The following is a 24,251-nucleotide window of genomic DNA, read 5'->3' on the forward strand; positions in this document are numbered from 1 at the left end:
TGATCAGGGTTTCCCTGTAGGGTAAAGGAGGAGGTTCCGAGCAAGCAGAGAAAAATGCCCTATTAAGTAGAAGGAAAAGGCAGCTACTATTCGTAATTGCAAAGGACAAAGAAAAATACTAGTCCAAATAAAATCTTCTGTGTTTGCATGTTCCACCTTCCCACATTTTCCCAACCCCACCCCTCACCCCTGACAAGCCAGTTCCATCAGACAAGCTACAGTTCTCCTAGGCAGATAGGTTTGGTTCCATTGGTCTCTCCTTAATACATTTTCCTGGGTTTGTGTTGTGTTCTTCATCTTTTAGGTAGGTCTGTGACCTCGTGCAAGTCATTTTGTTAAGCTTTCTGGGCAGTGTCTTCATCTGGAAGATGAAGCTGGATGCTTTTTCAGCTGTCACAGTTTGTAATGGTGGCTGGAGTGGAGGGTGATTGTAAACAGATCTCTTGATAGCCGTTTCTCGTTCCCAACTCACCAGTCCCTTCCAAGGATTGCTGGGTACTTTCTCGAAGGCATTTTATCAATTTCACATAAGCAGTTCCTTAGCCAGTACAGCCAAATAGGGCAAGGATCAGGAAACTCTTTCCACGAAGGGCCAGATAGTAAATATTTTAGGCATTGGGGTCCATGAGGACTCTGCCACGGCTCTTCAGCTCTGTCATGCATGGGAAGGTGGCCCCAGACAACACGGAAATGCGCGCGCATGGCTAGGTGCCAGTAGAACTGTGGTTACCAAGAAAGGTGGCAATCTGGGCTTGACCGGTCGTGCCACAGTTTGCGGACCCTTGAGATGGACGACAAGCAGCCTGAAGACAGGAGTGTTTCATCCCTTCAGTCTTTCAGTTTGAAAGTTGTTTCCTGGACGATTTCCTGATAATTGTTTTATTGTCATTGTTGCCATGAAGGGCAAGAACAGCTCGATTATTTTAGCCCCACACAGCCACCTCACTCTCTGTGCCCCAAATAAATAACTTTAGTGGGGCTGCCAGCTTGCAGGGAATCTGAAACAGTTCAGGCAACTTGTTTCTCAGGCGTAGAGATAAATAAATGGCTTCATAAGTAGACAGTTCAGAAGATGAATAGCCTGGAGGAACAGTTAAGCAGTTAGTTCATGGAGACAGGCAAAGAAGAGGGAGAGAGAGAAGAGCGGGGAAGAAAGATTGAATAGCAAACCAGTTTATGAGATCTACTGTACAAACTTGCCCAGCTGGGTACTTTATCTTGAATTTGCTTTGCAAATTGCAGATGCCTAGCTCTGGAAGCCAAGAAAAAGAAAGGGCAGTCATCCCACGCCAAAATACTCTCATGGATCCCAAGTAACTTACATTACTTCATTTTTGTGGGGGGAAAAATCATTATATATCCCCCTTCCAAAATAAGAAAAACAGAGAGCCATTTTACCCAGATGCCCGGAAGAAGACAAATATTTTTTAGAGTGTTTTTTTTTTTAATATTAAGAGAACAATACCTGCCTGGTAACTTTGCTTGCTTTGTGAAATGAACGATGTCACAGTGTTCAGTCCACAGAACTGTTTTAACAGTAAAAATGGCTGAGTTCAATGAGTCTTAATATCTCAACATACTTCAAAGAAACCGGGGATATTTTTGTTTGCTGCTTGAAGACATGTCTAATTGGACCCTATTCTAACTTTTGCTGAAATCAATCCTGCTTGACAGAGCCTTTGCATTCCATTAAATGAAAGAAAGTGGTAATCGCAGTATTTTTATTAGTTAACATCTTTTTGAAAGATCCCTCACATATTAAGCATGGCTTACAAAGACATTTTATCAAAGTAAAACCCAGTGGCCAGGACTGTCCTCCAATGTGTGGTACTAAGAGTTACAAGATTTTTTATTTTTCCTACATTCTCTTTAAATTTTGATCCCTGACATTTTAAAGAGGTCTTGGTGAATGAGCTGCTAGGGCTAGAATAGTGGAATTTATTTCTAACTGTACAATTTGGACATTTTTTCAAAGGGACTTCAACCTGGCTTTGAGAGAAATAGTTAATAACAGGAAGAACAAGTCATTTGTCCCCTAAAGAAAAGGGTGCCCATTTACAAGAGTTCAAGTATCTCCTTAATTTTCTGCCAGGTCTTCTAGACACATGTTTTGCCTCCTTGCTGAGTTAGCACTTCCCATAGTAATCTGTGGACAAAATACTAAGCAACAAAGTAACAAATATGGGAAAGCATTCTTTTACCATGCTTTCCATACATTAAACATGCTTCTAGCTTCCTATGAATGTAAATCAACCTCACACACTGCCACTTACCTTTGGGCAAACAGCTTTGGTCATCACACACCTGATTTACCAATGGTTTTCTAGCATCCTTGAGACCATTCTGGAAGATATATTTTCCATCAGTAGTCCAGTTGGAAAACTTGAAAGTATAGACAAGCTGCAGGGTTTTTTCAGCAGGCTGCCTGGACTCTGATCCCCAAGGCCTAGAAGAATGCATAATGCATAGTAGATGCTCAACAAATATTTGTTGAATAAATGAATCAGGTAGAGTGAAGATAATAATTCTAAAGACATAACTTAATTATTGGCAGAACTTTATTAGAAGAATACAGGTATGCTTTCATTGGCCTGGCAGTCCTGTGCTGGTGAAAAGAAGGATCAAGAAGCTTTAACCATATCTCAGCGCTGGCATACTACTCTAACTCAGTGGCTTACCTAATACTATAACAGGACTTTAAACTCTTAAATACACACACACACACGCACGCGCACACATGTGCAAATGTGAAAAACTAAGTGCGTATTAAATGTAAATTTATATTAAATCCCAGGAGGATAGGATCAGAAGCCTATTTTGTAGGTTAGCATCAAATACTGTAATTTTATTGGTAGAAGGAGAAAATACACACACACACACACACACACACACACACATAAAATGAAAGATCATTCAGGTTCATGATTTGAACCAATCATATGGCTGTTATTAGCTGCCAGATCAGCCTTTAACTCCAGTTTCTCTAGAAAACTGGGTTTTCTGTCATAAAAGACTGCTTCAGTGGAAATGGCCTAAATCATTCACAATCTCTCTCTCTCTCTCTCTCTCTCTCACACACACACACACACACACACACACACACAGAGACACTCATCTACAGGCTGAGGATGTGCCATTTTTACCATGGTCTTCATGAGCTTTAAGGAGACCATGCGTGTTGAAATAGAACCAGACTGATTTCTATAAGGCCACGTTCTACATGGGCTGAACGGAAGGCAAAGAGTGAGGCTGAATATGGAAATCAAACCCAGCGCAGCAGAGCATATTTTTCTTTCAAAATATTTTATGTACTGAAGTTTGCACAACATCTTGGCAATGACAGCAAGCCTGTGTAAGGAGGTGTTTCGTGTTTCATAGCGAACATAAGGGCAAAAAAGTGTAGCACCAGCCAAATATTACTTCAATCATGCAATGAAAGAATGTGCATGGTGGAGTACATGGTAAGGCCCACGGGCCAGAAGCTACAAGGCTTAAAAATCTTGTACAGAATTCCAAAAGAGAGCTTATCTCTTATTTTTATATCTTTTGGTATTGTGAAGGGATGAAACTAAATTTAGTTCCGTCCATCTGTTTGATTAGAGAGAGAAAGAGATGTAGTTGCATTTTCTTGGTAGGCAGATCTTTTCTAAATCTTAGAGGAGGCTAGTTTTCCAGATTTCCCTGGAAATTAATTTGAAGTTCACCAGTTTTGCCAACACTAAGCATTCTGCCCACCTTTTTCTCTTCATCTTTCCCCTTTCTAAATAATTTTTTAATCTCTAGAAAGTCTCTAGAAAAAAATAGAAAACTGCCTAGCATATTGTAGATATTCAGTAAAATTTATCGGAATTCATGAATGGATGGATGGATGCACAGGTGACTAGATTAGGCATTAGAAGATCTGGATTTTAATCATAAAGCTCCAGTAGGTATCATACCACCTAATGGAAATTGTTATGCATTGCTTTTTCCTGCAGCAACTTTGAGTGAGGATGTCCATGGGGGTATGTGATGTGTGCCTCTTAGATTCCCAGATAAAGGATAAGCCAGAGATCTTATCTTCAAGTGCCTACATGAGCCAGGCAAGTGATAGAAATGAGGGAAATGGGTAGATATAATAAAATAAGAAATAGTGGGGACTATGGCCCACTGGAGGGCACAACTTGTGTTTAAAATATGATGGGGGCATGGGGTGTGCTCAGAGCAGGGAACCTGAAGAAATGGCCCCTCTGTTTATAACACACCCAACAGGAATCTGGGTTCGCTGTGACAAGGGGCACAAAACGTGTGGCCTTCCTATGAACAGACACCCTACATGTGTCCCAACCTGCATCTCCACATGGCTTCTGGATAGGACCAGCAGCCTAAGGCTTTGTAGGCCTCAATCCTGGAGGCGGAAGCCCTGGGAGTGAGCGTGGGAGTGAGACATGGGCTGGAGGGTCAGAACAGCCCCCCACCCCCACCCCGCAGGAACTGAGCTGCAGCACTGGGCCTGGGAAGGCGCCACCTGGGAGCCACTGGTACAACAGGTTTTCCTGGCTGGACGCAGACGTTTATCATCCTCCTGCACTGAGGTACCTGGAATACAAGAAGATCCCCAATAGCAGCCCAGTGGAGTATGAATTCCTCTGGGGTCTGAGAGCCTTCCACAAGACCAGCAAGGTGGGTGTGCTGAGATTCATCACCCAGCATCAGAGCCGAGACCCCGGGAAGGGAAAGCTCATTTCTTGGAGGCTGTGGATGATGCGTTCAAGATGATGGATGTGGATATGGCTGAGGAACATGCCAGGGCCCAGATGAGGGCCCAGATGGACATCGGGGATGAAGCGCTGATTGGACGGTGGAGCTGGGATGACACACAGGTGGAGCTTCTGACGTGGTATTAGGATGGAGATTTTAGCAATCGCTGGGCCGGGGTTCCCTTGGCTTTCTGGGCTAGATACCATCAGTAATTCTGAATGGCAACCATGCCAACTGGAGAGGCACTGGGAGAGCTGGCATCAGCCGTGGCTCCAGTGGGGGGGCCAGCACCACATTCTTGATGGGCCCAGCACCAGCTCCATCATCCCCGCCAGAAATGCTGCCAGAGCAAGTGCCAACTTCTCCCAGATCCATCAGTGCTGATGACCTGCAGCAGTCACTCGCCAAGCCAGAGTGCCTCCTCAGACTCCTTCTTATAACACAGCACTAGGGGCACCTTCTACCTGCCTATCCAAGGTGGCACGCAAGAGGAAGCTGTCTTCGCCCTTCCTGCTTTTGTTGTGTGCTTTTGTCCTGTTGTCATGTTCTTGGTATCAGTGTTACATTAAAGTTGCAACCTTAAGAAAACAAAAAAATAAATTAAATAAAATATGGGAGCTAAACACACCGCATCTGCAATCCAAATACACTTACGGCATAAGCTTCTTAACAAACATAATTGTTTCTAGAACATCTCTGCCATATGCAAAATAATAAAGGAAGAAAGAAGAAAAATAGTAATTGCTAAAATGTAATCGAGTACCTACAAAGTGCTTAGAACTGTTCTAAATTTCATCTGGTTTAATTTTATGTCATTAATATAATTACTTCTGTTTTACAAATGAAGAAATTAATTCACAGTACTTAGTAAGTGTATATTGGCTGCTCTATTAATAAATAATTGGATGTTAAGAAATAAAAACTAGCACAGAAAAAAACAACGTATCAGGGCCCTGAGCCAAACCCCCAACCCGGATGAAGGAAGCACCCTCCAAAAGAGCTTCCATCAGAGAATGGCTCTCAGCTCCTCTTCCGACATCTCCAGGTAGGAGGATGAAGGTCATTCCCCGAGCCCATCAGTAGCTCACTCTCCGCAATGTAACTGAGACCTCGGCATTTCTGATAGAGTCGACACAGAACAGCTCTGTGCCATCTGCAAGGCCCGTCTCCCTTGCTTCGCAGTCAACAAACAAAACAGACTCCTCCTGTGTATGGATATAACGCTAACAATTATGAGCAGCCGTCGCTTATTAAGTGCTAACTCTGTGCTTAGTATTATTGGCATTGTAGCATCTCCTCTCATTCTCACAAGGATCTCATGAAGTCAGTACTGTTCTTGTGCCCATTTTACAGATAAGGACATTGAAGCTCATGGAGGTAAATTAACTTTTCCCAGATCACACAGCCAACAAGTGCCAGAACTGGGATATGAATTCCAGCGGGCTCATCTGCAGAGCTCATGATCTTGTGACCGTGCAAAGAAGACTGAGAAGCAAAATGCATTGAGTTTTTGTGTATGTTTGTCAACCAGTTTCTTAAAACATGAAATCCTCTTTTCACACACAGTCTTGGCACTAAACTTCAAATTATTATATCCTAGAAAAGGGCAGATGGTTTCTATTCTGGTTGAGGGCGGAGAGTGAAGGGCCAACCACTGCCTCCACTATATTCTCTCTCACCTTGATTTCCTCTAGCATCACTGCTGGTCATCTTTACTCTTGTCTGATGCCCCTCCTCCTGCCCCCCGTTTTTCCCTGTTGCAGGCTCTGCTTTGCTCTCATTCATCTGGGCGGACCAGAGATTCAACACTCAGTCCTCCAGGTACTCCCTTCTCTACCTGCCCTCCAAGAGCGCTCGACACACAGATCATCCACTGCCATTGTGTTAATGACCCTCATGTGCTTGTCTCCAGGCCCATATCCCTAGCGGCTTGTAGGACATGTGGGGTGAACATTTTCCCCCAAGAACCAAGATGGATTTAACTCTGAGAGAACTGACTGGGCATTGTGTGCAGAGGTGTCAGAGGATGGTTATTTAAAACTGCACGGAGGATGTGTCCGCCTCAGAGATGGCTCCCGTTATTTTTAGGTAACTGGTGAGGAGTACCGCCCCCTCCCAGACCCCACAGCCTGCCCTTCTCCCCACCACACTCCCTTCCACGTGCCTGATTGAGGGTGTTCACCCATGCAGAGGGTGTTCAATCAACATGTGCTCCATGGGCAGGTGGGTCTGCACAGTTTAGAAGCATGAGCACCTTTTTCCTCAACATGTCTGATCCTAGCTGAGAGACAACAGGTACAGTGATTGAGAAAGAATTCTGAAGTCAGACAGACCTGGCTTCAAATCTTCCTCAACTACTTGTGTGATCTCTCAGCTCGGTTTTCTCATCTGCAAAATTGGGACGATATTATTAGTTCTTGCTCATTGTTTCGTTGGGAGGATTAAAAATGTGGTCAATCACATAACACATTGAGGACAGGGCCTGGCCTGTAATAAGGCTAAGTGCCTGGTCATCTTTAGGATTATTTTGTATCCCTTTGCTTTTGAGGTCGTTGATGAGCTCTGTAGCCCCAAGAATTACTAAAGCAAGGTCACATTTCCTACTTCTCCAGGCTGTGGACTCTTTTTTAAAGCATAGTACATAACTAAAGAAAAAGAAGGAGATAAAAGGGAAGAGACTTTCCACAAATGGAGTATATACAACTGCTCATCAGGCATCATGAGAGTTGCTTTATCTTTTTAATGTCTTGTAACTTCACACAGTCCAGATGGGGAATGAAAGTTGGATTTTATTGCTCCCACATGCCAGTGTTTCTCAAAGAGCATACTCTGGACCAATGAGTATTAGAATTTCCTGACCAGGGACCCAGTCTATAGCCTCGGAATTTCTGGAGCAAGTCCAGAGCATCTGTCTCCCCAGTGAATATCATCAAAATGTGAGGACCTTTGACTTAGTACTTGTATCATATCTAAGACTTGATCCTGTATTTTCTTGTATTTTTACATGTAAGCATGTCATTTCTTCCCTAACTAGATACATTCTTCAAGGTGGGAAGAGTTCTTGTAACCCCAACTGTGTACAGCTAGAGTTTTCTGAAGTTCTTGTAACTCCAACAGTGTCCAAGCCTGAACATGGCATTGGGAATTCATGAAAACGTTTGGCTAGGTTTAGCTTTCTGCCCTGCAGGGTCAATGCCTTAAGACTGATAGAGACCTTGGGGCCCTGGGTGGCTCAGTCATTAAGCAACTGCCTTTGGCTCAGGTCATGATCCCAGGATCCTGGGATCAAGCCCCACATCAGGCTCCCTGCTCGGTGGGAAGCCTGCTTCTCCCTCTCCCACTCCCCCTGCTTCTGTTCCCTCTCTTGCTGTCTCTCTCTGTCAAAAAATAAATAAAATCTTAAAAAAAAAAAAGATTGGTAGAGACCTTGAGTTAGAATGGCAGTTCACCAATACCCAGTATTACTACTATACAATGTTGAGTTTTTAATCTATGCTTTCTCATTGTCGGTTGGGTGTGCTTTTACTGATTGATACACTGAAATTCCTGACTTCCTGACCAGGGAGCAAAATTGACAAGTCTCTGAAAACTAAAGTCCCTTCCAGGTTTCAGAGTGTTTGTAAAACAGAAACTCACAGGTCTTCCCATCTTATCACAGAAAGCTGGGCCCCTCCTGACCAAAATGGTTATTCAACTTTTGAACATATGCCTTAAAACATAATTTTCGTTGCAGGATCAGCAATGATCTGTGCTAGCTTTAAGGAAAAGGAAGAACTTGTTACTTTATGATGTGTTTGTTCCTGAGCAATTGAGAGGTTTGCCATACGCTTTTATGGTCGTTTTCTTTGAGGTTCCATAAATGCCTTCTGGAATGTGGAGGTTCCACCATCAGAGTCATATGGGAGCTTTTCTAGTGCCCTAATGTCATTAACCCAGCCGCTTTGTTTGCTGTAATACGCATTGATTTCTCCTACATTTGAAAGGCAATTCTCTGATCTCCAACCCATTTAACCATGTTTGATCTCAACAAGATGAAAAATGTTTGGAATCTAAGCTTATGATCTTTGTGCTACATTTTTCTTCTTTTAATTACAGTAGCTTCCCCCTCTTACCCCCTTCTCTCCTTTAGGATCAACACTCTGTGGTAGGCCAGAACACAGGCCCCAGTCCAAGTCCCAACCCCTGCTCAAATCCAAACACCGGAAGTGGTTATGTGAACTCCCAGCCATCACTGTTGAATCAGCAATTGATGGGAAAGAAACAGACTCTACAGAGGCAGATCATGGAGCAGAAACAGCAGCTTCTCCTCCAGCAGCAGATGCTGGTTGATGCGGTAAAACTTTCTCCTAATTTCTACTACACGTACCTATTAGCCTAACAGAGGGAATTAATTATTTTCCCTTTCTGGTCACTGCCTTTTTCTCTGTGCCTGCTTAGGTGAGAGCAACAAGAGTATCCTGGCTATAAGAGAAGCTAATTCTATACCTAAGTTAAAGTGCTGCAGGGAAAAAAAAAAAAAAACACTTGATTTACCAGCTGGTGGACAGTTGGAATGCATGGCACCCCACCTAACTAGCCCTGCCCAGCCCAGGAATGTTAAGAACCACCAGCATGGGTGTTTGAATCAGGCAAAAGGAGCCATTTTGGGGCTATAGCCCCGCGGAGCAGAAATCGTGGACAGAACTTTAATCGACTTGAATTCAAACTGATTTTAGAGATAAAAGGAGTTTCCAAAACAGTTGTAAAAGCCAGCATGGGGTTTCAAAACTGAAAATTTGACTTCCAAAATAAAGCATCTCAGAAGGGGGGATGTTTTTAACAAAAACTGAGGATATATTTCCAACTTTCACCATAGTTAACTGGCCTTAAAGAAAGGCAAGATGGTTATTTCCCCAGCAGGACCCGAGCATTAGCCCTTCTTCACTGTTATCTGCTCTCCCTTCCGCGTCCTCAGACATACACTCAGGCACAGGTTCAAACCCCCCTGCCTCCGAACACCAAGCCCATCTCCAAGTTTCATTCTCTCCCTTTAGACAGTTTGGCCAAATGAAAGAAAAAAGGGGCAAAGTTAACCATCTCCAAGTTGATAGAGTCAAGGTACACAGAGATGTGAAAAACAAAACAAAAAGCTCAAGGAGCTTTGTAGTAAAAGTCAGAAATCTAGGATGTGGTAAGTGCTATCATTCGTTCGGTAAATATTAGTGAATTTACGCTGAGAAAATGGCTATAAATAAGATAGACCGTGTCTTTGTCCTTAAGGAGCTTAGAGCCCACAAGGATGTGAAATACAGGTAATTGGAAGGCAGGTGATTAAATGCTGTAGTATAGTGAGTACTGGAAATGGTTTCAGAGAGGAAGTTATGTCTACTGAAGATCTGAAGGTGAAGTAGGTGATGGGAGAAAGAGGAGGGGAGTGTTCAGGCCAGAAGAACCAGCATATTCAAAGACTCAGAGACAATAACGTATAATGATGTAGTAGATGGAAGTAGAGGTTAAGGAAGTAATAGGCAAGGAGACCAGAGATGAGAGGCCCTAGGGTAGAGCTTGATAAATTCACACTGTCTGAAAAGCAAGGGAGAGGACTTTAAGGATTTGAAACAAGGAAGTGCTAAACTCAGATTTGCATTACAATAAAGGTGTGAACAGAGGAAGAGAAAAGGTAATGGAGGAAAGATAACATCCATCCTGGAGAGATTAAAGAAAGTCTCCTAGAAGAGGTAAAATTTGACTTTGACTTTGACCTTGAAGACTGTTGGATTCTGATGGATAGACTAGGTGAGGAGGGGCCAACAAAAGGTACAGCCCAGGTGTATATTTGTTGATGGGCTTGAGACTATATTCTAAAATATTTAATACAAGATGAAAAGTGTAAAGAGGAACATAATCATTATTTTTGAGGAATGACAAACGGAGTAAGTTTGGAGTCGAGAGCAGGAGAGAAGATATAGTTAGGGATGAATAAGGAATAGTGAGCAGTAAGTGTACAGGTGACCTTGAGTACTGCCCTAAGGTATCAGGTATAGGGGTGTCACGGACTCGATCACAAGGCAACACAACCAATTTCTTCTACAAATCTTCTGTAAGTTTTGGAAACTCCAGCTGTCCCACCAACTCCCTCCCTTTTTTTGATCTTCATCAACTAAATAGCTCAGAAACGAGGGCGCTAGGAGAGAAAAACATGCAATCTCCGATTGACTCTCATTATTCCCATCAGTACTCCTGTGTTGAATTATAACATACAGAGGTCGAATTTCTGGATTTTCAGCTCTGATTAAAAGGCAAGGAAACGTGCCCCAACGGTCGTGTCCTGGCGCTGGCCAGACTCTCACTGGGCCCCAGTTGAGTCACCTCTGGGACAGTTGCAAAGGGCAGTGGCATAAGCTGTGAGAGATGAATGAGAAATGGGACTGCTGTTTTGTACTTTTTACAAACCACTCACATTGGTCTTTGTTTGGACGCCATTGAGGGTGCCTGTGCTTTTTAGCATATCCAGGAAGAAACAGTCTTTGATCTGGCTTTACATTATCATATGCTAATGTAGTCATTTCCAATCAGTTGGCAAGGCCAGAAAGGCGCCTAAATTGAGACATTTTCTCATGAAAGTGCGTTATCCTTACTCCCCGTTATTCTCCCACCAATGAAGCCCAAAGAGGAAAGACGAGTCATGAGTAACACGATGGGCGTCATGATAACCAACACATTTCGTGCACCTTCTGTGTGCCAGGTGCCATGCCAAGCTTTCACAGAGGTAAAGGACTGGTCCTTACAATCGGAGTTATGAGGGAGGTCCTAGAATTATCTACATTGCACATTTTGAGATGGCAAAACTGAAGCAGGACCGATAAACGCGACAGAGATTATTTCTATAGTAGGTTTTCAGGTTATTGGGTTGAATTATTGGGTCCGAGATGAGACATTAGTTGAGAAGTTCAATTTCCTGTAGTCTCAGGGATGGCCTGTGAGTTTACGCTTACACAGAAGGGGACTGTCATCCTCTTGCATGGAATGGGAATGGGAGCAGCCCGCATTCCCTGTCACAATCGGGTCTTTGCTACCTCTCAGCGTGAAGTGGCAACAGGGCCTCTCCATGATAGTCCATATACCAGGCCGTTAAATCTAGCTCATGTGCGAGCAAGTAGTTCAAGAAACTCAGGTGTCCAGAGATGTGTTGTTAACCCTTGGAGCAACCTAATTTAGCCCTCAGGGAAATAAAAGGTCGGTAAGTAGATTGAATATACATAAAAATAAGTTCAGATTTGAGATCTAGTCTTTAGTGGGGAACCAAGAGCCTGACCCTCTCTTCTCTGTTTCTCTATCTCTCTCTGTCTCCGTCTCTCTCTCTCTCTCTCTCTCTCTCTCTCTACACACACACACACACACACACACACACACACACACACACCCATGGACAAATCCTGTTTTCTTCAGTATAAACAGCAGAAACACCTACTTACATAAGAAAAAATGATAGAAAAAATGATAGAAATTCTTCTCTTTTGAAAAAGAGAAGAATTCAGAAAGTCCCATGCTTGGCAAAAATATCAAAACTGTCAGCTTGCACAATAGTTTACAATAGGCATGGTTGAACATCACCACATTTGGGTTCATGGAACATCTCAAGCTGTTTCTTAAACATTTAGGGTTTGGGCAAAACCATAAAGATTTTCACCAACCACTTTTTTCCTTAATTTGTAAACCCATATTTAAAAGAAATGTAATCCATATGTTTCTGATTCATTTACACTTAGCTCATCAAAATTGTGTTTCATACGAATTACTTGATGCCCCAAAACCCCTGTGAGTCTTTCAAGTTTTTTTCTTAGAACCAAAATTTGAACTTGGTTTGTTGTTGTGTTAAGGTCCTTTTTTTTTTCCTTTGTAGTAGATTTGTTCTACTTTGAAAGTTTGGAATTTGATGGGAAACTGAGAAATACATGGTTCAAATGGGATCTAAGTTGGCCAGTGCACATTTGGCCTCCATCTAATTTATCCATCTATCTTTACACAGTTTTCTTTTCTATTTATTGACTTTTCTATAATTATATTGTTCTCTGTCTACCTATGCCAGTTATGTTTATCTTTGAAAATGGAGGTTGCTTTGGGGTGCATACAAAGTTGCAGTAAAGCAATTCTAAAAACTTCCTGATCCACGTTGAGGAAAAAAAAAAAAAGCAGTCCCTGATTGTCCAGATTGATATGACACTTGCAGCCAGGCCATTTTGGTTTTTGTCAGATGAACGAATACCAACCTCAGATGGGATTACTCCGAGACCATGACAAAATGAGACAAAATAAGGCCACTTCATAATTTTATCTAAATACAGACACAAGGTCACTCTGTAACCCACAAAATACCAACCCCTCCTTTTGCTAAATGAGCAACGGCTACTTCTTTACTCAATAATGGAATCAACCTCACTTTGACAGCTTACAACCTAGAACAAATCATTGCTTCCTTAGACCCTCCCTAAATCATCCAATCAATGCCCAAATCCTAGGATAGGTTCTTTCTAATGCTCTAGTGCTGAGACACCCCAGTGTCCCCCATGCTGCAATGAGTAATAAACCCAGCAGGTGTGTTCCTGGTAGTCTTTGGCTAAAGGCGTTGACAATATAAAAAGAATGTACCCATTTCCTCTCTTAGCTCCCAAACTGACCTCCTCTAGAGATCTAAAGGTGGCTGATTCCAGAAGGAAGAAAAGAAGGGGACCTGGGAGACTGCTGTGCTTTGAGAATGGGGCACAGAGAAACAGAGAAGCAAGTATTGTATTGTGTGGCAGGGAAAGGGCCAGAGTCTTTGACTCAGGATTCGATTTCTGTTCTACTGCTCTGATCTTTGGCAAGTTACTTGGCCTAAGGAAGCTTCCATTTCTTCATCTATTAAGTGGGAATAATCACACCTATTTCAAGCGTTATTTTAGAGGGGGGAAAATGAGGTAATATGTAATAAGGCCCCTACCAATACCTGATAGGGTATCTCCTGGCATCTTCTCTTATCTGGGGTTGCCAGACTTAACAAATAAAAATATAGAGTTTCCAAGTGTCCTGTATTTTCTCTGGTAACCCTACTCCTATGCCTTCCACACTCCATGGGACCAGAATTAAATAATAGGTACCAAAGCATATCAGGTGTGCTACAAAATAAAACTAGAAACACCATCTCAAAAATCACAGGAATTTAGCTCTCACTGAAATCTAATGGCAAAATAAAGAAAATGAGATTAGTTGCTAGACCCAAAACACACATTGAGTGTTGAGGAGAGGTAGAAATTATACTTCCACGCAGGAGATTTATTGAAATTGAAAAGACCAGTTTCTGAAGTAACACTAGTATATAAGGTGTATGATTTGCAACAATGGCTGCAAAATTTTTCTTGCAGTCTTACTTTTTTGAATGACAGTCTATAAATGTTTACAAGTGAGAAAGTAAGCATGCAACTTAACGTGATTTCATTTGTATATTCAAGGAGAAGATTGCTCCGCAGGATCAGATAAATAGACATTTGACAAGGCCACCACCAGATTACAAAGACCAAAGAAGAAACACGGGCAATATACAGCCAACTGCTGCTCAGTATTCTGGTGAGTAGTCTTAAAAATCAGTTAAAAACGGGGCACCTGGGTGGCTCAGTCAGTTAAGCGTCTGCCTTCGGCTCAGGTCATGATCTGGAGTCCCGGGATCGAGCCCCGCATCGGGCTCCCTGCTCAGTGGGGAGTCTGCTTCTCCCTCTCCCTCCAGTTCTCCCTCTCCTTCTCCCTCCGCTCCTCGCCCCCGCTCATGCCCTCTCTCTCTCTCTCGCTGTCTCTCTTTCTAATAAATAAATAAAATTTTTAAAAAATCAGTAAAAATCATAACTGTAGAAGAAAAAAACTGTTCCGTTTTTAACATTTCCTCCTCTCCCCACCTCATAGGGAAATGTAGCATCTTTCTTAGGATCCTGCACTAGCTCCCATTTAACTTGCAGATCAAGACCAAAGTTGAGTGGTGTTTAGTCTTTTCATCATTTCTTGCCAATTCTTGTCCTCTATTCACGTATTTCACCGCCCTTCGAAGTACCTCTGAGGGTTCAAGAGAGCTTCAATATTTTCTAACTCCTCGGTTCCACCATTCTCCTCCCAGCAAGGTACCCTGACCCAGATCATGTAAGGTAAGCCGACATCCTTCCCTCTTGGCACTTGCATAAAGCCCGATCCTCTTGTCTCCACTTGTCCTCAGTGTGGCGGAAGGACACGATGGAGGTTCATTTGGAACATGGCTTCTTACACCATGGCCTATCAGTGGGTTCAGGGGAGGCTAGGAGCCTTGGAAATATTATACAAAATTCAAGGTGGATGTTTGGGCTTTTCTTTTCCCATTCATATAAAAGAGTCTCAAGGATTGCAGTCTCAGGCTGATTAGGTGGCTGTACAGTGTTGTCAGGGGTCAAGGCTTCTTCCATCTCCCTACTCCACCGTCTTTCACATGGAGCTTCCACCCTAAGGGCTGCCCTGTGGCCACCACACCACCATCCTTCATCGTATTCCAGGTAGAAGGATGAAAGAAAGGAAGAGGTAAAATGCCCTCCCAAATGAGTCAGATTCTCTTTTTAGAAGAGGTTTCTTGAGGGGCACCTGGGTGGCTCACTTGGTTAAATATCTGCCTTTGGCTCAGGTCATGATCTCTGGGTCCTGGGATCGAGTCCCACGTCGGGCTCCCTGCTCAGGGAGTCTATGCCTCTCCCTATCCCTCTGCTGCTCCCCCACTTGTGCTCCCTCTCTCTCTCTCTCTCAAATAAATAAATAAAATCTTTTAAAAAAGATAAAATAGGTTTCTTGTAACTTCTACTTCTAGCCAAAATTTACCTAGTAACTTCCGCTTCTAGCGAAAATTTATTCATCTGGACCTTTCCATCACTGAGGAAGTTTGGGAAATGTGGTTTTTCAGCTTGGCACATTGCTGCAAAATCAAGGGTCTGTTTCTAAGGGAGACAGGGAGGTTGGATGCTTGGTAGGCACCTGCGAGTTCCTTTCACAGTGCACATGGGCTTCTTCCTAAGGGAGGGATCCTTGGCATCCAATTGCCGACCCCCAAATGGATAAGAATCAGTACTCTAGAGTATTGTACTTCCCATGTCTTCTGAGAATGAAATAACCAACAAGCGCAACACAAACTCTTTTATCATTTTTTACTTTAATCTCAGTGCAGTAATAATCACCTTGCCCAAATTGTTAATATTAGAGATGATGTATGAAAAGTACATGGAACAATTTTTACCACATATTCGGGACTTCTAAATATTAACTGTGATTACCATTTTGTGACCTTTATGGAAATTCTCTCTATTGTGGTTGTTTAAAACTATTGCTCTCCTCTTAAAAACCTTCTCAGGGCTTATTGTCAAAATAGAGGGCACCTAGAGGGAATGATTTTTAAAACCTCTAAATTTTTTTCTCATAGCACTTTCATAGTGTCCATTCCCTTCCCGTGAAATCCTTAGATACCGAGATGCTGTTGCTTACCCTCATTGGCTGTCTGTCAACTCTTTACTGTTCCAGCATCTCATACCCGACTCTGATCCCTCTTTATCAAACTCTTCCTGCCCTCCCAGTGCAGGGCTTGTCTGGACATACAGGGAGATACAAGAGACTGTTCCTGCCTTCAAGGGGTCTATAGTCTAATGGGAGACATTTTAAAACAAATAGCAAGGACTTGAGCCCTTCGGGGTAGCTCAAAGCTAGCCATGCTAACTATCCCCAAACAGTTCTGGGGTTCCCTAGAGCTACAACCACAGCCATGTTCTTCTCCTACAGTAATGTTCTGATATTTCTGTGTGTGTCTAATTCTCCTTCCTTAGCATTTCTGATTCTCTGGGCCTCCCTGCATCTGTGCAGGGAGAGTACTTTAAAAGAGTATCTTTCTCGAAGTTATATATTTGCTTCAATCTCTCATTTACTCATTCATTCATTTAATATAAATTAAATACCTACTTTGCACCATCCACTAGACTTTTCTCTAGGACAGTGAACCAAACAGGCAAAAATGCTTTCCCCCGTGGAACTTAATCATCCACCAGACACTTACTTTTATCCATTTTTGCTTCTCAAGATGTCTTCCCATGATGACTTTCACCTCCCTGAGTCAGGAAGATTTTAACATGTTGACTAATCACTATCTGATACGTGATACGCCTCCCTATCTGGCAGCCTATGATTCATGGTTCCACTTTGAGGTTCCATGGATTTCCCAATACAGAAGCTTTAAGTGCTAAGTGAAAACTTCAAAGAGCAAATCCTGCTGGAAAGAGCAGGCTGGAGTATCAGGCGAAGCTCAGTGAAGGGGCTTAGACTTTGGCCTGAGCTTTGAAGGAAAAGTAGGGTTCGGGGAGTTAAGGGCATCATATGAGAGGGACATAACATGAGCACAGGTGGCTCATGGTATGTGGATAACAATGCAATAGTAACTATACCTCCTGGAGTGGAGGGCTTTCTACATGGAAATCATCACTGGAGCATGGACACCTTGAATTCCAGATGTTTAAAGAGATGGGAATTTTCCCTTTGGACAGTTGGGGGCCACTCATGGAAGCTTCTTGATGGGGATGATGCGGATGAATAACTGGACATGATTTTCATGGCCATAGGTGTGGAATATTAATCTAGCAGCCATATATAGGATTCATCCACACTTTCTTATTTGGACCCTGAGGTAACCAGTAGCCTGGATTTCACAATAGCTGATTAATCAAGGTTCTAGCCTTTGGTCTTGGAACAGAGTAGAGCTAATTCAAAATGAAAGGAAGATTGACCATCACCTCCCCTCAATGACTCCAGAAGAGGAATAAAGTAAAACCTAAAAACCAGAGCCATTTTACCGTAGGCTTTTTCTCTGTAATATGTAAACTCTTGACCAAGGGGTGACCTAGATGATACTTCCCTCCAAAAGCTGTCTTACTCCTTTTATATAAGATGCTGTAATGATGGTTTCTCTTTATTTGTTCTTACACCTGAAAACAGTTTCAGAGTGGATAAGTTATTGCAAACTGCTATAAAAGAGGAGATAACCTATGGTTATAAACTAATATAATTATCTTCTTTTTCTCAGGTGGCTCATCAGCTGTGAGTTTAAACTCTAACCAGGCTTTGGCAAACCCAGTTTCAACACATACCATTTTGACTTCGAATTCCAGCCTCATGTCTACTTCGCATGGGACGAGAATGCCATCGTTACCCACAGCAGTTCAGAATATGGGGATGTATGGAAATCTGCCTTGCAGTCAACCTGGCACATACAGCGTCACTTCAGGAGTGAATCAGCTGACCCAGCAGAGAAACCCAAACCAACTGATAGCAAATCAAACCACCCCTCTGATGCCACGGCCACCTACCTTAGGGGCAAGTAATAATAATAATAACGTAGCCACTTTTGGAGCTGGACCTGTTAGCAGTTCGCAGCAGGTAAGACCAAATTTAACCCACAGCATGGCAAGCATGCCAGCACAGAGAACGTCGAATGTAATGATCACATCCAGCACAACAGCACCAAACTGGGCCTCTCAAGAAGCAACAGCCAAACAACAGGAAGCCCTGAAGTCCACAGCAGTCCGCTTCCCCACAGGTGCACCTGCAGCCTATACTCCAACCCAGTCCCTACAACAGGCAGTGGGCAGCCAGCAGTTTTCTCAGAGGCCAGTGGCTCCTCCTAACCAGCTCACACCAGCAGTGCAGATGAGACCCATGAACCAAATGAGCCAAACATTAAATGGACAGACCATGGGTCCACTCAGAAGTCTGAACCTCAGACCCAGTCAGCTCAGCACACAAATTTTGCCTAATTTGAACCAGTCAGGAACAGGGTTGAGTCAGTCGAGGACAGGCCTGAGCCAGCCGCCATCCCTGACCCCGGGCAGTTTCCCTTCGCCCAACCAAAGTTCCAGGGCTTTTCAAGGAACTGACCATGGCAGTGACTTAGCTTTTGACTTTCTCAACCAACAGACCGATAACATGGGCCCTGCCCTGAACAGCGATGCTGATTTCATTGATTCTTTATTGAAGACAGAGCCTGGTAATGACGACTGGATGAAAGACATCAATCTTGATGAGATCTTGGGGAACAACTCTTAAAGGAGAAGAGGGAGACAATTAATAAACTCCACGCACTAAAAGGCAGTATTTCACAAGGACTCTGTAAAGGCCAAACTCTTGACTTTTAGTTGGACTATGTGAAGATACCTTGGCTTACACATGGAAGCAGAAAGTTAACTGCAGTGCTTGGTTCAAATGTTTGTTTTAAGTCTCAAACCTGAAAGTAAAATCTTGGGATCACCTTTCCCTATCTAAACTCCAGGACACAGTATCCAGTTTTCCCAAACAGAACTGTGATGTTGATGTGTAATTAGTTGTGTAAAATAGGCTTCCCAAGCTCCTTTCCTCCCTGAAAGAAAAGTAATAGAGCTTGTCGCTTGCTAAATCCCATGTCATATGGAGGTTCTAGTTCCCAGCAACAAATTCCTTCATTTGCTCTAATAGATAATAAGTGTGGTTTAATCTTCACACTCCTGTCTTTTCATTTAGTTTTCCTAAGACGTCCAGGGTAGATTAAAATGTTATAGGTTTGTTTGGAGTAACCAAACAGTGCCCCAAGTAGAGCAAAGCCAGAGAAACTAGAGAACATCCAATGGATTATAGAGTTTCTTCCCCAGATTCACCTCTCACTTGGTCAGTTTTCCCACATACGCCGTACTTCCGCAACATGCCATGTCTAGTGGTGAAACAAGATTGCAGCTCTCCAACTTTATTTGGGCTTCCACAGTCAATTCCTGAATCCATTTCCAAGTCTTAGATAAAAATCACAACTTGTCCTAATCATACTGAAATATTGGTGCATATATGTCTGCATCAGATTTCACTATTTCAAAAAGAAAACATCCCATGGGACATGGCTACAGAGGAGATTTATCTAGCCACAAATAACCTGGGGTGTTGCTTCTTGTGATCAAGCCTGCTGGTTAGTTCCCATGCCGAGTGAAATTGAGCCTTGTCTTCCCTGCTTATTTTGATGACCAGAGACTGACTTGTAAGAAAACGGAGATAAGAAGGTATCTTGTTTTGATTGGAGATAAGAAACAGAAGATCAGGACAAGAAATGGTGGGTATGGTTGGGTACAAATCTATTTCACAGGGTTTGAAGGAAAGCATAATTGAGAGAGAAAACAATCTGTCCTGATTTGGGCATATTTTGGGTGAACAGCTAAAGAGAATGTGATCTGTTCCAGTAGCAATGTATTCATTCTTGGCTCCCTGATATAATATATCTTCACCACATGCTAGACGGACCCTGCATTATCCAGGTTTTCTCCCTCAGGGCTGAGCACTGTATCAAAGAAGGAGTTTTTGTTGAGTCATCTCACCTCAGCGCCCACACACAGATCAGCTATAAAATGGGGAGGACATGTGCTGATTTGGAATGGATGCAAAATATCACTATCATTTTCCTCGTTACAGAAGAACATAGGTTATCTTCAACCTTTTTAGTTATATGCCCACATACTCAATTATCAGATGTAATTTAACTGGACTTGTTTAATAAATAAGTCTTTTGATACCTGTGCTAAAAAAGATCATATTTTGAAAGTTCTGCAAAGCCCTCTCTCAATCTTTAAAATGTCTAGAAGAACACTCTTTCTTTTACACAATACCAACATCACTGGCCCAGAATCTTTTCTGTGCTAGGTTGTAAATATGAATAAATGACTTGTTTTGTAAACTTTTGTAAAGAATATTTTGGTAGAAATACTTAAAACATATTCTTTGGGTTATATTTATACATATGTGAAATAAATATACTATCAAAAGGTTATATTTTATACAAAAAGTAAATTGTTACCTTTTGTATGCTAATATACAAAGTTTTGTATAATATGGTTTATTTTTAGCTCTACACTTAAACCGTAAGAGGTCAAGTGGGAACTTTTGAAAACTATCAAGAGGCTTGTTAGACAAATTTATATTCTGAAACCTCAAGAAGAAAGCATTCCAGGTTTCAATTTTTTCTTTTTTTTTTCTGCTCCCAAATTATTTTTTAAACCCATAGTTCTTTTGTCTTATTTGATCCTACTGCTGTGCACATTGTATTGGTTCTTGTTGCATGTGGTCTACTGTGTGTTTTCCCATTTTATAAAACAGTGTTTCTCCATGCAAAAAAGGAAAAAAAATATGTACATATAAACACTTTTATTTTATGACTCCTCCATGTTACTGTATATATTTGCCAGTACTTCCCAGTTACACTCCTGTGATTCAGCTTATTTTTACCCTAACATAAATAGTATGTTTTGTAGTAGCTATCAAATTTAAGAGATAAAGCAATCAGAATGTTTGGATTTTCTTCTATCTTAATGTGAATTTCATAATTAATGTCTATTTATTCAGCTACTCATTAAAATACAGGATTCTTTGGAAAAAAATGGTGTAGTCTATAGTTTCTGTTTTTTGGCAGCCTATGACCAAAGATGACGTAATTTTCCTGAAAGCTGAGATGATGACAATTTGATAGACAGAATATAGCCCAAACTTGAAGATTTACAACGTAAAAGCTATTGGAATCCAATCTCCCATTTATATAGATACCGGACTACTTAATTCTTGGCATTGTTTATCATTCTAACATATTAAACAGGAGGTAGAAGTCATTTTTTTTTTTAATTCAAAGACTAGTAAGCAGTTTAGGCAAATAATTCATTCTTGGCTTTGTGTTAAGCCCAATGAAGATAAATAACCTTGCTCTGAGTGAATGCACTAATATTACTTGCATTACTGTAACTGTACCCATAACTGTAAAGATTTCAACTTGTAAAACAAGTATTTTGTATTGTGTGTAATTTCATGTGTTAAAAAATAGTTTTAAAAAATTCGGAAGTGGTTCTCTTGTATGAAATCATACTTTCAGTCACCAACAATACTGTTGCTATATCACAGAAAGTTCTGAGAACTATTAATAGCGATGGGCACATTTAGTCTCTGGGAAGCTTCTAGTGAAATGCTGTCTTGTCTCTTTTCAGTGCTCTTTAGTTCACTTAGAAGGTTTGTTTTAAAATCCTGTATGCACAGCACCAATAAATACCGAAGAAACACATTCTCAGGCATGGTGGGCCTTTGCCTGGGCACCTGTTCAGGCCAAGCCTGAGTGAACACAAGGCCAGGTAAACACAGCTTCACTGAGCATATTTACACATTCCTTCTTGAGGGTCAAAGAGGTTAAGAAAAAGGCGGGAGGAGGCAATGGGAACCTTTCTCACCAATGTTCTTGCTCCCCTGTTGAAGTGTGTTGCTGGGATTCCACTGTCCCTTCCCCCTCTGCCAGGAAGATGTGTGGCATTATCCTCTTTATTCGTGTTATTAATGGAGCAATAATAAAATTGACATTCTATGTGGTCCCGGTCCAATGACTCTGGGAAGTTCAGTAGTAAACAAAATCAACATCAATAAAAATAAAGAAAATACACACAAATTAAGAGAAAGAATTGTGTAATTCTAAAATTGCCTATGAATCCCGGGTTGCACCCATGGAAGCAGACTTGAGAGAAGAGAGAGTAAAAGCAAGTACGAATAAACCAGGAGCTTTGCTTCTTCCCATGCTGTGGTTGCCAAAGGCAGTTCAAATTCTTAAACATTTTATCTATTTCCATTTGGTATCTCTGTAACTATTGTTTCCTCACCCAGAAATGAGAGCACAGGGCTGAAATAGTTCTATATTCCTTTTCAACTATAAAATTCTGATTGTTGTTTTTTTTTCAAAGCTAAATGGAAAATTAACCACAAAAAACTCAAATACCATTATTATTTTTAAACTAAAGAACTCACTGTTCAACCTTTTGAAAATCTTCAGGTTATCAGTCAACTTTACGGAACAAAGCAGCCACCTCCTTTGAAATTAAATCACATGAGGGGCACCTGGGTGGCTCAGTCGGTAAGCGTCTGCCTTTGGCTCAGGTCATGATCCCAGGTCCTGGGATAGAGCCCCACATCAGGCTCCCTGCTCCAGGGGAGGCCTGCTTCTCCCTCTGCCACTCCCCCTGCTGTGTTCCCTCTCTCACTGTGTCTCTCTCTGTCAAATAAATAAACAAAATCTTAAAATCAATCAATCAATCACATAAAAAGAGCGCTCCTCATAGTGAGCCAGAGCTAGACCGTTCACAAACAGGCAACGTCTGTGATTAGCCCACTGACTACAAATCAAGTCCTAAAGATTGAAAGCTGGAATATAATATTAAAAGGTCATTTTCCTGTGAGATCATAGGATTTCATAAAGAAAATATTTGCCTGCTAGGAAGGAGGAAATCAATACTTTGAATAGTGTCCGCCATGCGTATATATTAGGGTTTGTGAGTTTAAATGATAGTAATATCTTTTAAGTATTACTTCCTAAGTTGCTATAATAAAGTACAGGTAGTGGCCTAGGATCAACTTCATTGGCAGCTTTAACATAACTAAAACATTGTATCATGGGAGTTAACAAAACACACTGACCTTAGATTTTTAAAAAAAACAAATGCTCTAGTCACCTCCTTCCATGCAGTAATAAGAGGGTTGGGGCGCCTGGCTGGCTCAGTCAGTGGAGCGTGAGACTCTTGATCTTAGGATTGTGAGTTCAAGCCCTGTGTTGACTGTAGAGGTGGCTTAAAAATAAAATCTTAAGTTCCTGGTGGTAGGTTGTCGCGGTTGGTGGATAGAAACTGAGCCAAGATGTGGAATCTGCTGGCTCTTCGTCAGATTGCCCAGAGGACCATAAGTACTGCTTCACGCAGGCAGTTTGAAAATAAAGTTCCAGAGAAACAAAAGCTATTTCAGGAGGATAATGGAATTCAGTGCATCTAAAGGGTGGAGTAGCTGATGCCCTCCTGTATAGAGCTACTGTGATCCTTACAGTTGGAACAGCATATGCCATATGTCAGCTAGCTATGGCTTCATTTCCCAAGAAGCAGGATTGACTTCAGTTTATCATCTCAGCAGGCGGTTGGTCCAGTTTCATTCAGCTCTCTATGGACCAGATAAATAAATGAGTTCTTCTTTGGGGATCAATATTTATTGACATACTAACTGCCACCAATAAAGCAGACTTTACCATGAAAAAAAATCTTAAAAAAAAAGAGGGCTTTTGTTTATTTACATAAATAGCATTTAAGTTCTCTTTTAACCAAATTTAAGTCATCTTTAGCTCCAGGACATACATGAGCATACATACTTTTTTATAATATTTAGGGCTCTTTCAGCAGATGGGAGGGAAAGAAGAAGGAAAAGAGAAGGAAGGAAAGAAAACATCTCAAATAGGCTTAGGAAAAGGAATTCACTGGTTGACACAACTGAAAAGTTTACAAGGTTTAGGCACAGCCAAATCCCTCAGGTAAACCATGTCATCGATAATTGGTTCTTTTCTGTTTCTCACCTTTGCTTCCCTGTGCCTTGACTCCATTCTCAGGCAGGCCCGGCTCTCATAGTGGCAAAACTGTTGCTAAAAGCTCCAGGCTTAAATCCTC

General features: G+C 41.8%; 1 protein-coding gene, 1 long non-coding RNA gene, 1 other non-coding gene and 1 pseudogene across 3 annotated transcripts in view; 3 read left to right on the forward strand and 1 right to left on the reverse strand.

Moving 5' to 3' along the window:
• The window catches only part of MAML2 (mastermind like transcriptional coactivator 2), a 342,795-nt gene extending 320,633 nt beyond the window's left edge, over nt 1-22,162 (forward strand). Inside the window, exons 3-5 of the mRNA XM_027578501.2 lie at nt 8,870-9,073; nt 14,208-14,322; nt 17,822-22,162. Coding sequence (XP_027434302.1) covers nt 8,870-9,073; nt 14,208-14,322; nt 17,822-18,840 — 1,338 coding nt within the window. The 3' untranslated portion in view covers nt 18,841-22,162. The remainder of the gene's footprint in view (nt 1-8,869; nt 9,074-14,207; nt 14,323-17,821) is intronic.
• On the reverse strand, nt 418-24,251 carry LOC113913958. Its single transcript, XR_003517319.1, has 4 exons — nt 24,161-24,251; nt 4,579-5,318; nt 2,274-2,446; nt 418-1,081 (listed from the first exon to the last, which is right to left on the reverse strand). It is a non-coding gene; the product is annotated as an uncharacterized LOC113913958 (long non-coding RNA).
• On the forward strand, nt 4,190-4,319 carry LOC113915629. Its single transcript, XR_003517773.1, has one exon. It is a non-coding gene; the product is annotated as a small nucleolar RNA SNORA11 (small nucleolar RNA).
• On the forward strand, nt 23,428-23,705 carry LOC113913957 (annotated as a pseudogene).

This window comes from Zalophus californianus, chromosome 11, assembly GCF_009762305.2.
Source record: "Zalophus californianus isolate mZalCal1 chromosome 11, mZalCal1.pri.v2, whole genome shotgun sequence".
Taxonomy (NCBI): Eukaryota; Metazoa; Chordata; class Mammalia; order Carnivora; family Otariidae; genus Zalophus; species Zalophus californianus.